Consider the following 14,623-nt stretch of genomic DNA (forward strand, 5'->3'; position numbering starts at 1 on the left):
TGGAAAAAAAGAAAATGTACCATCTGAGGATCTGGTAAATAGGGTTTAGGTGGGTAGATGGGTAGATGGGATGGGTAGATGGGTAGATAGATGGATAGATGGATAGATAGATGGATGGATGGATGATGGATGGATGGGTAAATGGGTAGATTTTATTTATTTATTTATTTATTTTATTATTTGTATGCCGCCTCTCTCCGAAGACTCGGGGCGACTCACAACAAGTGTAAAACAAATCATAAATAATTCAATTAATTAAAATATTTAAAGATTTAAAAAACCCCATATACTAACAGACACACACACAGGCATACCATGTATAAATTAAATGTGCCCAGGGGAAGATGTTTAGTTCCCCCATGCCTGACGGCAAAGGTGGGTTTTGAGGAGTTTACGGAAGGCAGGAAGAGTAGGGGCAGTTCTGATCTCCGGGGGGAGTTGGTTCCAGAGAGTCGGTGCCGCCACAGAGAAGGCTCTCCCCCTGGGGCCCGCCAACCGACATTGTTTAGTTGACGGGACCCGGAGGAGGCCCACTCTGTGGGACCTAATCGGTCGCTGGGATTCGTGTGGCAGAAGGCGGTCTCGGAGGTATTCTGGTCCGATGCCATGAAGGGCTTTAAAGGTCATAACCAACACTTTGAATTGAGACCGGAAACTGATCGGCAGCCAATGCAGACTGCAGAGTGATGGTGAAACATGGGCATACCTGGGTAAGCCCATGACTGCTCTCACAGCTGCATTCTGCACGATCTGAAGTTTCCGAACACTTTTCAAAGGTAGCCCCATGTAGAGAGCATTACAGTAGTCGAACCTCGAGGTGATGAGGGCATGAGTGACTGTGCGCAATGAGTCCTGGTCCAGATAGGGCCGCAACTGGTGCACCAGGCGAACCTGGGCAAACGCCCCCCTCGCCACAGCTGAGAGATGGTTTTCTAATGTGAGCTGTGGATCGAGGAGGACGCCCAAGTTGCGGACCCTCTCTGAGGGGGTCAGTAATTCCCCCCCCCCAGGGTAATGGACGGACAGATGGGATTGTCCTTGGGAGGCAGAACCCACAGCCACTCCGTCTTATCCGGGTTGAGTTTGAGTCTGTTGACACCCATCCAGACCCCAACAGCCTCCAGGCACCGGCACATCACTTCCACCGTTTCGTTGACTGGGCATGGGGTGGAGATGTAAAGTTGGGTATCATCGGCATATTGATGATACCTCACCCCATGTCCTTGGATGATCTCACCCAGCGGTTTCATGTAGATGTTAAATAGCAAGGGGGAGAGGACCGACCCCTGAGGCACTCCACAAGGGAGAGACCTCGGAGCCGACCTCTGACCCCCCACTAACACCGACTGCGACCGGCCAGAGAGGTAGGAGGAGAACCACTGAAGCACAGTGCCTCCCACCCCCAACCCCTCCAACCAGTGCAGAAGGATACCATGGTCGATGGTATCGAAAGCCGCTGAGAGATCGAGGAGCACCAGAACAGAAGATAAACCCCTCTCCCGGGCCCGCCAGAGATCATCCATCAACGCGACCAAAGCGGTTTCCGTGCTGTAACCGGGCCTGAAACCCGACTGCTGGGGACCTAGATAATCGGCTTCTTCCAAGGACCGCTGGAGCTGGAGTGCCACCACCTTCTCAACAACCTTCCCCATAAAGGGAAGGTTGGAGACTGGACGATAGTTGTTAAGTACGGCTGGGTCCAGGGAAGGCTTCTTGAGGAGGGGGCGCACAAGCGCTTCTTTATAGAGTGTTGGAAAAACTCCCCTCCCCAAGGAAGCGTTGGTGATCTCCTGGGCCCAGCTCCGTGTCACCTCCCTGCTGGCCGAGACCAACCAGGAGGGACACGGATCCAGTAGACACGTGGCGGAACTCACAGCTCCAATGACCTTGTCCACTTCATCAGGTGTCACCAGATCAAACTCTTCCCAGACAGGTGGACAAGTACGTGCCCCAGTCACCTCGACTGACTCATTGTCAGTCGACTCTGTTTTACAATTGGAGTCGAGGTCGGCCCAGATGGGATGGGTAGATGGGTAGATGGATAGATAGATAGATAGATAGATAGATAGATAGATAGATAGATAGATAGATAGATAGATAGATAGATAGATAAATAAATAGTCGGTAATAACGTCAAACCTCCTGTCAGAATTCCAAATCTTCAAAATATTGATTTATTCCAAACATGTACTCTCGGCTTTAAAGCGCCCAGTATTTTGCAGGAGGGCAAAGGTTTTTTTTTCCTGGGGCCTGACCTTTCATTTGAATTATTCCAGCCTTATTAGCCATTCCTCTCAATCCGATCCAAAACTCCATTTTCAAAAAATTATTTGAGAAAGCAAAATAGAGCATATTTTATTTTTTCTTTGAAACGGGGCTTCCCTGGTGCCCTGTCAATATGCACATCATTGGGGATGGGGGTAGTGAGTGTTTTGTTGGATTTGTGCATGGATCATGTGATATATATTTTCTTTGCAACATCCCCAAATAAACCAATTAAGGGAGGATCTTAATCTTCATGTTGAAGCTGGCATGCTTTGTAGAGGACGGTCCTCTGGTGAATGGTCTTTTAATTCGAGTCTGACTTAAGGATTAAGCAACAAAAGGAGTTGCCATTTATAGATCTTGACAGGGATGCCCTTGGGGAGGGTCCAGAAAGTCAACATGGCAGCTATAATTCCACAGTTGAATCCCATCCTTTTATGTACATCATGCAACATACGTAAAGGGGCAGGACTTCAATTGTGTGGTTGCAGCTGCCATATTGATTTTTTTTTTAATGCTGAGTGTTAGCAATTCTTTCCTTCTTTTTTCTCTCCTTTCCTTGATTTTTCCCGTTTCTTACTTTTTCCATCTTTTCCGATCTTTTAATTTTTAATGCATCCTGTATAAAAATTATTTTGCAATGAAAATTATATTTAAATACTGTATAATTGCTCTCCCCTGTTATTTCTAATCTTGGAGATCAAGATTTCACCACTGGTCCAGAAATTACCTTTTGCCATCTTCTGACAAGCAAAGTCAATAGCAATAGCATTTAGACATTTGTTTGTTTGTTTGTTTGTTTGTTTGTTTGTTTGTTTGTTTGTTCGTTTGTTCGTTTGTTCGTTCGTTCGTTCGTTCATTCATTTATTAGATTTGTATGCCGCCCCTCTCCGTAGACTCGGGGCGGCTCACAACAGCAATAGAACATTTCATAACAAATCTGATAATTTAAAAACATTTAAAAAACCCCATTATTAATCAGACATACATACAAACATACCATACATAAATTGTATAGACCTAGGAGAGATATCTCAATTCCCCCATGCCTGGTGGCACAGGTGGGTTTTAAGGAGTTTACGGAAGGCAAGGAGGGTGGGGGCAGTTCTAATCTCCGGGGGAAGCTGGTTCCAGAGAGTCGGGGCCACCACAGAGAAGGCTCTTCCCCTAGGACCTGCTAAATGACATTGTTTAGTCGATGGGACCCGATGGGACCCAACTCTGTGGGACCTAATTGGTCGCTGGGATTCGTGCGGCAGAATATATACTGCTTCGCAGTACTTTACAGCCCTGCCTAAACGGTTTACAGGGAGTAAACTTATTACCACCAACAATCTGGGTCCTTATTTTACCGACCTTAGGAGGATAGAAGACTGAGTCAACCTTGAGCCTACTGAGATTCGATCTGCCAAACTGCTGGCAGACGGTGATCAGCAGCTTGCAGTACTGCACTCTAACCACTGTGTCGCTGAGTGAATCGGACATGCCCGATTCACTTAACAACCATGTTACAAACTTAACAAGTGCAATGATTCCCTTAACAACTTGTCAAGAATAGTCATAAAATGGGCAAAACTCACTTAACAGCTGTCTTGCTTAGCAACAGAAATTTTGGGTTAAATTGTCATAAGTCAAGAACTAGCTGTATTCTTTTTTTTTTTTTAATGCAGCAAAAGGAAGTCTTTTTGGTCACCTTTTCCCTCAAGGTGCCTAGTTGCCCACCCTGTTTTAGCACGCGGCTTTGAACACATGGAACATTTCAAAAATTTGAAGTTTTGAACAGGGTGGCACAGTGGTTAAAGAGCAGTACTGCAGGCTACTTCTGCTGCCTGCAATTTGTCAGTTCAAATCTCACCAGGCTTAAAGTTGACTCAGCCTTCCATCCTTCTGAGGTGGGTAAAATGAGGACCCAGATTTTATTTTATTTATTTATTTATTGGATTTGTATGTCGCCCCTCTCCGTAGACTCGGGGCGGCTAACAACAGTAATAAAAACAGCATATAAACAATCCAATATTAAAACAGTTAAAAACCCTTATTATAAAACCAAACATACATACAGACATACCATGTATAAAATTGTAAAGGCCTAGGGGGAAAGAATATCTCAGTTCCCCCATGCCTGGCGGCAGAGGTGGGTTTTAAGAAGCTTACGAAAGGCAAGGAGGGTGAGGGCAATTCTAATCTCTGGGGGGAGTTGGTTCCAGAGGGCCGGGGCCACCACAGAGAAGGATCTTCCCCTGGCTCCCGCCAGACGACATTGTTTAGTTGACGGGACCTGGAGAAGACCCACTCTGTGGGACCTAACCGGTCGCTGGGATTCGTGCGGCAGAAGGCGATCCCTGAGATAATCTGGTCCGGTGCCATGAAGGGCTTTATAGGTCATAACCAACACTTTGAATTGTGACCAGAAACTGATCGGCAACCAATGCAGACTGCGGAGTGTTGGTGCAACATGGGCATATTTGGGAAAGCCCATGATTGCTCTCGCAGCTGCATTCTGCACGACCTGAAGTTTCCGAACACTTTTCAAAGGTGGTTGAGGGTAATAGGCTGACTCTGTAAACTGCTTAGAGAAGGTTGTAAAAGCACTGGGAAGCAGTATATAAGTGCTGTTGCTATTGCTCTTTTAAAAAATGGCACCATTTCCAAATCCAAGATTGCTCCTTACAACCTTTTCTCTGATTGAATAAATGCTTGTCATTAATGATTCCTCTAACCAGTGTTTTTCTTTCCCCTCCAGGTGTTTTGCTAGATATTCAACAACATTTTGAGGTTAAAGACAGTGGAGCTGGCTTGCTACAGACAGGTAAGCACCCCTCTTTTAATTGAATTTAATTTTAATGGGTCAGGCTGCCCAATTCCATAGCAACTCTGGGTGGTATGAAATTAACAGCAATGACAAAGAGAGTGAGCCATCTGGCAAAAGCAGCAACCAATAGCTTCTCAAAATAAAACATTCCCGTTAGGGACCCACCACCACCCACGAGTAAGCGGGGAGTATTCTTTTGGAGGGTAAAGCCTTAATTTTCCACATTGTTTGTATCGTTTTCCTTGTGGTCTTCCCCTGTATTTTGAAACCAAGGTTGTGGCACCCTTGTGAACATGTGCTCCAAATTGCAATTAACTGGCAAATGGACTTTTATAGGTATTATGTGTCTCCATTGATTTCTTTGCTATATTTGGGGAGTGAAGCTGAGCAGTAACTGGTGGGAATACTTCAAACCTCTGCCATCACTCTGCAATACTCTTTGCAAGCAGTAAATATCTACAAGCAATAAACTCTTCATAGAATTTGGAGTAGTGGTTAAGGCACCAGGCTGGAAACATAGAAACATAGAAGTCTGACGGCAGAAAAAGACCTCCTGGTCCATCTAGTCTGCCCTTATACTATTTTCTGTATTTTATCTTAGGATGGATATATGTTTATCCCAGGCATGTTTAAATTCAGTTACTGTGGATTTATCTACCACGTCTGCTGGAAGTTTGTTCCAAGGATCTACTACTCTTTCAGTAAAATAATATTTTCTCATGTTGCTTTTGATCTTTCCCCCAACTAACTTCAGATTGTGTCCCCTTGTTCTTGTGTTCACTTTCCTATTAAAAACACTTCCCTCCTGAACCTTATTTAACCCTTTAATATATTTAAATGTTTCGATCATGTCCCCCCTTTTCCTTCTGTCTTCCAGACTATACAGATTGAGTTCATTAAGTCTTTCCTGATACGTTTTATGCTTAAGACCTGGCACACCATGAATTTTAGTCTCACCTTAGACCAGTGATGGGCAACCTTTTGAGCTTGGTGTGTCAAAATTCGCCAAAAAGCCCAGCATAACTCGGGTGGTATGTCACCTTGAGAAAAAAAACATAATTTTGTGCTAAAAGTGTCTGGTAACTGATTCCAGGCACTCCAAATTTCCTGTTCATAGTGGCACTTCCTCTTGATTCTCCAAGCGGCACCTTTCTAGATTCTCAAGCTTTGACCTCAAGTCAACAAACAAGCTTCGCCGAGTCTTACTTTCACTTTGCAGAATAGTCCCCGGACTCTTTTTTTAAAAAAAACTCCTGCAGGAGAGGGAGGGGCGCCCTTGCCCCAAAGACTCACTGAAACGGCGAATTCTCACGTGAATTGCAGGTTATTTCCAGAAGCCTGGGACAGATATCCTTGCTAAGGTTTGACAGAAAAAGCAAGCAAAGAGCAAACTTCAAAAGAAGGGAAAAGACAGGAGGGAAGGAGGAGGCAAAAGGAGGAAGGGAGGGAAGAAGGAAGGAAGGAAGGAAGGAAGGAAGGGGAGAGAGAGAGAAAGGGGCTCTTTGGAAGGAACAGGTTTTGTTCTAATGGAAAGAATCGGCTCACCCAAGGAAAGGGAACGCGAAGCGACGATATTTCTTCATCTGGAAAAATGGACACCTGACTTCCTTAACGGCCGCGTGTCACTGAAAATGGCTACGCGTGTCAGTGCTGACACACGTGTCATAGGTTCGCCATCACTGCCTTAGACACAAAGCCAGGTGGATGACTTGTGCCAGTCACTCTCTCCCAGCCCTAGGGAAGAGACAATGGCCAACTACTTTTGAAAAAACTTTGCTAAAAGAGACTGCAGGTATTTGTCCAAGCAGTCTCTGAGAATTGGACATGATTGAATGGAAGAAAAATAAAAGATTACAGTATAAGGCAAATACAAACAAAATGCAGGAATCCAGTTTTCTTTCTATGATGCTGAATCAAGAGATGGAATTATAAAAGGTTAAGGTAGCAAAAAAATAAATAGTGCAGTAAGACATCTGAATTCATCAGATATTGCTGGAAACATACGGTATATACAGAAAACCTATCTTTATTTTTCTTGCAAATGTTTACATTCATGTGGTACCCATTACATTTAGAAGGGTGGAGAATCCTGGTTCTAAGACTGTTGCCAATTAGGGATGTCAATTCACTCGGTCTATCAAACTCTGTGAATTTATTTTTTTAAAGCAAGACTTAGCACCCTTAACACTTACCAGTGCCATCAAGAAAATCTTTTCAATCCATACAAAATGCTGAAAGTTTGGGAAAGTCATAATGATCTGGCATCTGGATCTAGATACCTGGCTAGGTGATGCTGTTCTGAAAAGAGAAATTAGGCTACGTTTGCAACGTGGATCATGATGATTGCAGATGGTCTGTTGTTTTCTCATTTCTGTTAATGAGAAATTATTTCTTGCCATTACATCTAACGCAGTGCTTCTCAACCTTAATAACAACAACAACAACAACAATAATAATAATAATAATAACAACAACAACAACAACAACAACAACAACAACAACATACTCAGCTGCTGCAAAAAGATCGCACAGACTGACTACAAGCATAGACATGATGCTGTGGCACAGATGATCCACTGGAACTTGTGCCGGAACTACCATTTACCAGTGGCAAAGAACTGGTGGGATCATAAGCCCGAAAAAATGGTCGAAAATGAGCAAGCAAAACTACTGTGGGCCTTCCGACTTCAGTTTGACCGAATTCTGAAGCATAATACACCAGACATTGTGATCGTGGAGAAAAAGAAAGTACATGATACAAACCCCTCATGATACAAACCCCTCGTCATACGAACTTTTCAAGATACGAACCCAGGGTTCGGAATTTTTTTGCCTCTTCTTACGAACTTTTTTCACCTTACGAACCTGCCGCCGGGCCGCTGGGATGCCCCACCTCCAGACTTGAGTTCCTCCCGTTTTTTCCCATCCTGTTCTCCCCCATTCTCCCCTCTGGATCTCCATGGGTTTCCTCCGTTTTTCTCCACTCTTTCCTGCCCCATTCTCCACTCTGGATCTCAATGGGTTTCCTCCGTTTTTCTCCACCCTGTCCTGCACCATTCTCCCCTCTGGATCTCCATGGGTTTCCTCCGTTTTTCTCCACTCTTTCCTGCCCCATTCTCCCCTCTGGATCTCCATGGGTTTCCTCCATTTTTCTCCACCCTGTTCTCCCCCATTCTCCCCTCTGGATCTCCATGGGTTTCCTCCATTTTTCTCCACCCTGTCCTGCACCATTCTCCCCTCTGGATCTCCATGGGTTTCCTCCGTTTTTCTCCACTCTTTCCTGCCCCATTCTCCCCTCTGGATCTCCATGGGTTTCCTCCGTTTTTCTCCACTCTTTCCTGCCCCATTCTCCCCTCTGGATCTCCATGGGTTTCCTCCATTTTTCTCCACCCTGCCCTGCCCTATTCTCCCCTCTGGATCTCCATGGGTTTCCCCCGTTTTTCTCCACTCATTCCTGCCCCATTCTCCCCTCTGGATCTCCATGGGTTTCCCCCGTTTTTCTCCACTCTTTCCTGCCCCATTCTCCCCTCTGGATCTCCATGGGTTTCCCCCGTTTTTCTCCACTCTTTCCTGCCCCATTCTCCCCTCTGGATCTCCATGGGTTTCCCCCGTTTTTCTTCACTCTTTCCTGCCCCATTCTCCCCTCTGGATCTCCATGGGTTTCCCCCGTTTTTCTCCACTCTTTCCTGCCCCATTCTCCCCTCTGGATCTCCATGGGTTTCCTCCATTTTTCTCCACCCTGTCCTGCACCATTCTCCCCTCTGGATCTCCATGGGTTTCCCCCGTTTTTCTCCACTCTTTCCTGCCCCATTCTCCCCTCTGGATCTCAATGGGTTTCCCCCGTTTTTCTTCACTCTTTCCTGCCCCATTCTCCCCTCTGGATCTCCATGGGTTTCCCCCGTTTTTCTCCACTCTTTCCTGCCCCATTCTCCCCTCTGGATCTCCATGGGTTTCCCCCGTTTTTCTCCACTCTTTCCTGCCCCATTCTCCCCTCTGGATCTCCATGGGTTTCCCCCGTTTTTCTCCACTCTTTCCTGCCCCATTCTCCCCTCTGGATCTCCATGGGTTTCCCCCGTTTTTCTCCACTCTTTCCTGCCCCATTCTCCCCTCTGGATCTCCATGGGTTTCCCCCGTTTTTCTCCACTCTTTCCTGCCCCATTCTCCCCTCTGGATCTCCATGGGTTTCCCCCGTTTTTCTCCACTCTTTCCTGCCCCATTCTCCCCTCTGGATCTCCATGGGTTTCCCCCGTTTTTCTCCACTCTTTCCTGCACCATTCTCCCCTCTGGATCTCCATGGGTTTCCCCCGTTTTTCTTCACTCTTTCCTGCCCCATTCTCCCCTCTGGATCTCCATGGGTTTCCCCCGTTTTTCTCCACTCTTTCCTGCACCATTCTCCCCTCTGGATCTCCATGGGTTTCCCCCGTTTTTCTCCACTCTTTCCTGCCCCATTCTCCCCTCCTGATCTCCATGGGTTTCCCCCGTTTTTCTTCACTCTTTCCTGCCCCATTCTCCCCTCTGGATCTCCATGGGTTTCCCCCGTTTTTCTCCACTCTTTCCTGCCCCATTCTCCCCTCTGGATCTCCATGGGTTTCCCCCGTTTTTCTCCACTCTTTCCTGCACCATTCTCCCCTCTGGATCTCCATGGGTTTCCCCCGTTTTTCTCCACTCTTTCCTGCACCATTCTCCCCTCTGGATCTCCATGGGTTTCCCTCCCCCCACTCCGTTCGCCTCAGCTTCGTCTGCCGGCAGCTTTTTTTTTTTAAGCCTTAATATCGGCTTGCACGCATTATTGGCTTTTCCATTGATTCCTATGGGAAACATTGTTTCATCTTACGAACTTTTCACCTTACGAACCTCGTCCTGGAACCAATTCAGTTCGTAAGATGAGGTATTACTGTATGGATCATCGACATCGCAATCCCAGGAGACAGCAGAATTGAGGAGAAGCAGCTAGAGAAATTAGTGAACTACAAAGATCTAAAAATCGAGCTGCAACGACTCTGGCGTAAGCCCGTGAAAGTGGTCCCAGTGGTACTTGGCACGCTGGGCGCAGTGTTGTACCAACATAATAATAATAATAACATCAACAACAACAATAGCAGGGTTAGAAAAGACTTGGAGGTCTTCTGGTCCAACCCCCTAATTAGGCAAGAAACCTTACACTACTTCAGACAGATGGTTATCCAACATCTTCTTAAATACTTCCAGGGTTGGAGCATTCACAATCTTGAATCGCGTGATCACCTTTTGTGACCTACTGAGAAGCCAAGTCAATGGGGAAACTAGATTCCACTTAACAATCATGTTACTAATTTAACAACGGTGATAAAATGGGGCAAAACTCACTTAACAAATGTCTAGGTGGCTCCGACCCTCTGGAACCCGCTCCCCCCAGAGATCAGGATTGCCCCCACCCTCCTTGCCTTTCGTAAACTTCTAAAAACCCACCTCTGCCGTCAGGCATGGGGGAATTGAAACATCTCCCCCTTGCCCATGTAGTTTTTGTGTATGATTCGATTGTGTGTTGTTTTTTTTATATATATTGGGGTTTCTTTTTTGGACTTTTTAATCTAAAACTGTAACCTAGATTTTTAAATATTAGATTTGTTACTATGTATTGTTCTTCACCATTGTTGTGAGCCGCCCCGAGTCTGCGGAGAGGGGCGGCATATAAATCCAATAAATCTAATCTAATCTATGGAGATTCTCAGACATCCAGTTCATGGTTGTCTCAAAGGTGCTTTTTCCAGCACCTTTCAGGCAGCTGGTCTTTTCTTTGAAGATGTTTCCCTTCTCATCCAAGAAGCTTCTTCAGCTCTGACTTCCATTCCTAACCATCTTCCATTCCCTACCATACAGTTGAAGAAGCTTCTTGGATGAGAAGGGAAACATCTTCAAAGAAAAAACAGAAAGTCCAGTTGCCGCTTGAAAAAGCACCTTTGGGGTTTTCTTCCTTTTCCATTTTCCCTGAAAATCTCAGGGAAAACGATCCATGCTAAGCATAAATGGCATCTAAGGGTGTAGCTGTGTTCCAAATTAAGACTCGGTTTGCCTTTTTGAATGTAACATTGAGTCACGATTTGCTGAAAGAGAAGTTTTGCAACGTATCCTCAACATCCTATAGGCGTAACTGAATTTGTTTAACCCACAGCAGCAAAACCCACAAAGGATCTTACAACGTTAATTATTTCTTCATCTATGTTTTTAGTTTACCTTCCATGTAAAAGCAATCCCACACTGATTAAAAAAAAAAAACATCAACCAATTCAAGAAAATATCAGGCACTACTATGGAAGGTAACTTTCTGGATTGTAGCCTTTTCGTTGTTACCTTCTGGGAGGAGATTTTGTGGTATCTGAAGCAGAACCAACTAGATTCTGTAATAGCTTTCTACCGTATAGCATCATCTGGTTAACTCTCAAGACTCTTTTTTCCACTATGTATCCAAAATGGACTGTGACAGACAGACAGACAGACAGAAGACAAACAGACTAACTGACTAGATAGGTGGATGAGAGAGTGGGGAGGGAAGAAAGAAGATAGATAGATAGATAGATAGATAGATAGATAGATAGATAGATAGATAGATAGGTAGGTAGGTAGGTAGGTAGGTAGGTAGGTAGGTAGATTTCATTATTTATTTATTTATTGGATTTCTATGCCACCCCTCTCCGAGGACTTGGGGTGGCTCACAACTTATAGAATATACAATATACAATATAATCCAATTAACTAATTAAAAATGGAAACACTCCCTCCAAAAAAACATAAAAAACAATCATGGGGAGGGAAGAGTGGGGAGGGAAGAAGAGTGATAGGTAGGTAGGTAGGTAGATAGATAGATAGATAGATAGATAGATAGATAGATAGATAGATAGAAAGATAGAGAGAGAGAGAGAGAGAGAGAAAGATAGATAGAAAGAAAGATTAGATAGATAGATAGATAGATAGATAGATAGATAGAAAGAAAGAAAGAAAGAAAGATAGATAGATAGATAGATAGATAGATAGATAGATAGATAGATAGATAGATAGATAGATAGATAGAGTAGCTAGATGTAGATGTGTGTGTATACACAGCATATGTACATGTGTGTGGGTGGCAAGTTATGGGGGTGTGTGCGCGTGTGCGTATGTATGTATTTCTTTGGAGTATAGATATAGATTGTGTATGTGCACGTGTGTGGGTGAATGGTTATGGGTGTGTATGTAGGTATTTCTTTGGAGTATGGATATAGATTGTGTGTGTGTATGTGTTTCTGTATTTCTTTGAAGAACAAGCATCATTCAGAAGTTCATTTTAATGTGTGCCGGTGTGCACACAGAAGCAAGTGACAATAAAGGTTATCTTATCTTATCTTAACACTATAGAAATTAGTATAGCAGTATAATTCAACTCCAAGTAGGTCTGGATTAGTGCTGTTAATGAATGCCACGAAGTGGTTATATTATTTAAATTCACACTACTCAAAGTGATATTTCAGTAAAAATAGGGTAATTGGTTCTAGCTTGCTAGAAATAGGCAGTGAAAATGTTTAAACATAAATATTTATGTGTATATTAATAAAATATTGCAGCAAAAAGATAAAACGAATGTACTTTTAAATTAAATATATGGTTAACAGAATCACAGAGTACAAAAAGTGACTTTCTGCTATAATTGAGACCAAAGTTATACTCATGAGACATGGATTAAGCAGATTACCATGGAACTTGATTTTAGGACCCTTTTTGTAGCAGTCATTAAGAAAACACAGCAGATGTTAAGTGAATGCCGTGGTTGTTAAATGAATCAGTTTTTTCCCAATGGGCATTATTGCTAGAAGTAAACACTAGAAACTACCACACACTGCCGAAAAATACAGTCATGTGATTTCAGTCATGTAACTGTATTGATGCACCAGAGTGCCTTCCGTCCCCTGTCCTAATGTTTCTCTTTTGCTAGTATCATGTACATAAATATTATATCTTTGTATACCACCAATACATACATGACAAACCAAACAAACAAACAAACAAATAAAGGATGCTGCAAAATGCCGTAAATGCATGCCAATTGTAATCCAATGAGTAAAAAACAAGAATATTTGTAATCCAATAGGTAAAAATAAGAACATTTTATTTATTTATTTATTTATTTATTTATTTATTCATTCATTATTTAGATTTGTATGCCGCCCCTCTCCGCGGACTCGGGGCGGCTCACAGCAAAATATAACAAATCGTAACAAATCCAAATAAATTTAAAATATTTTAAAAAGTTTAAAAAGAACCCCATTTACTAACAAGCACACACACAAACATACCATGCATAAATTGTACATGCCCGGGGGAGGTGTTTCAGTTCCCCCATGCCTGACGGCAAAGGTGGGTTTTAAGAAGTTTACGGAAGGCAGGGAGAGTAGGGGCAGTTCTAATCTCTGGGGGGGAGTTGGTTCCAGAGAGTCGGGGCCGCCACAGAGAAGGCTCTTCCCCTGGGGCCCACCAACCGACATTGTTTAGTTGACGGGACCCGGAGAAGGCCCACTCTGTGGGACCTAATTGGTCGCTGGGATTCGTGCGGCAGAAGGCGGTCTCGGAGATATTCTGGTCCAGTGCCATGAAGGGCTTTAAAGGTCATAACCAACACTTTGAATTGTGACCGGAAATTGATCGGCAGCCAATGCAGACTGCGGAGTGTTGGCGAAACATGGGCATACCTAGGTAAGTCCATGACTGGTCTCGCAGCTGCATTCTGCACGATCTGAAGTTTCCGAACACTTTTCAAAGGTAGCCCCATGTAGAGAGCATTACAGTAGTCGAACCTCGAGGTGATGAGGGCATGAGTGACTGTGAGCAATGAGTCCCGGTCCTGATAGGGCCACAACTGGTGCACCAGGCGAACCTGGGCAAACGCCCCCCTCGCCACAGCTGTAATCCAATGGGTATAAAAAGAAATATTTGTGATCCAATGAGTAAAAGCAAGAATATTTGTAATCCAATAGGTAAAAATAGGAATATCATATTTTAAAAAATGCATGCTACTTGCCAGGCACCCAAAATATGATCATGTGATTGTATGGGGAGTATAGGTAGTAGATTGTCCTATTTTAACATTTCTATGACCACAATTACAAAAATGCTAAAATATGATCACAACTAAGGACGTGGTGGCTCAGTGGCTAAGATTCTGAGCTTGTCGGCAGTTCGCCAGTTTGAATCCCTAGCGCTGCATAACAGGGTGAGCTCCCATTACATGACCCAGTTTCTGCCAACCGAGCAGTTAGAAAGCATGTAAAAATGCTAGTAGAAAAATGGGGACCACCTTTGGTGGGAAGATAATAATAATAATAATAATAATAATAATAATAATAATAATAATAATAATAATAATAATAGGAGGAGGAGGAGGAGCTGGGAACAACTAGCACATATGTGCAAAGGGAAACTTTATCTTTATGACCACCAGGGCAGATTCCCAATTACTGTCACTACCGGTGCACTGCGCATGGCGCTTTGGTTCCCTTGCATGCGCTAATGTGCATCCCAATGGATTTTTATTTCTAC

General features: G+C 43.9%; 1 protein-coding gene across 1 annotated transcript in view; it reads left to right on the top strand.

The window, feature by feature from the left end:
- The window catches only part of SPNS2 (SPNS lysolipid transporter 2, sphingosine-1-phosphate), a 242,699-nt gene that overhangs the window by 74,173 nt on the left and 153,903 nt on the right, over positions 1-14,623 (top strand). Inside the window, exon 2 of the mRNA XM_070735225.1 lies at positions 5,009-5,074. Coding sequence (XP_070591326.1) covers positions 5,009-5,074 — 66 coding nt within the window. The remainder of the gene's footprint in view (positions 1-5,008; positions 5,075-14,623) is intronic.

The sequence above is a fragment of the Erythrolamprus reginae genome, chromosome 1 (genome assembly GCF_031021105.1).
Source record: "Erythrolamprus reginae isolate rEryReg1 chromosome 1, rEryReg1.hap1, whole genome shotgun sequence".
In the NCBI taxonomy this organism is placed as follows: Eukaryota; Metazoa; Chordata; class Lepidosauria; order Squamata; family Dipsadidae; genus Erythrolamprus; species Erythrolamprus reginae.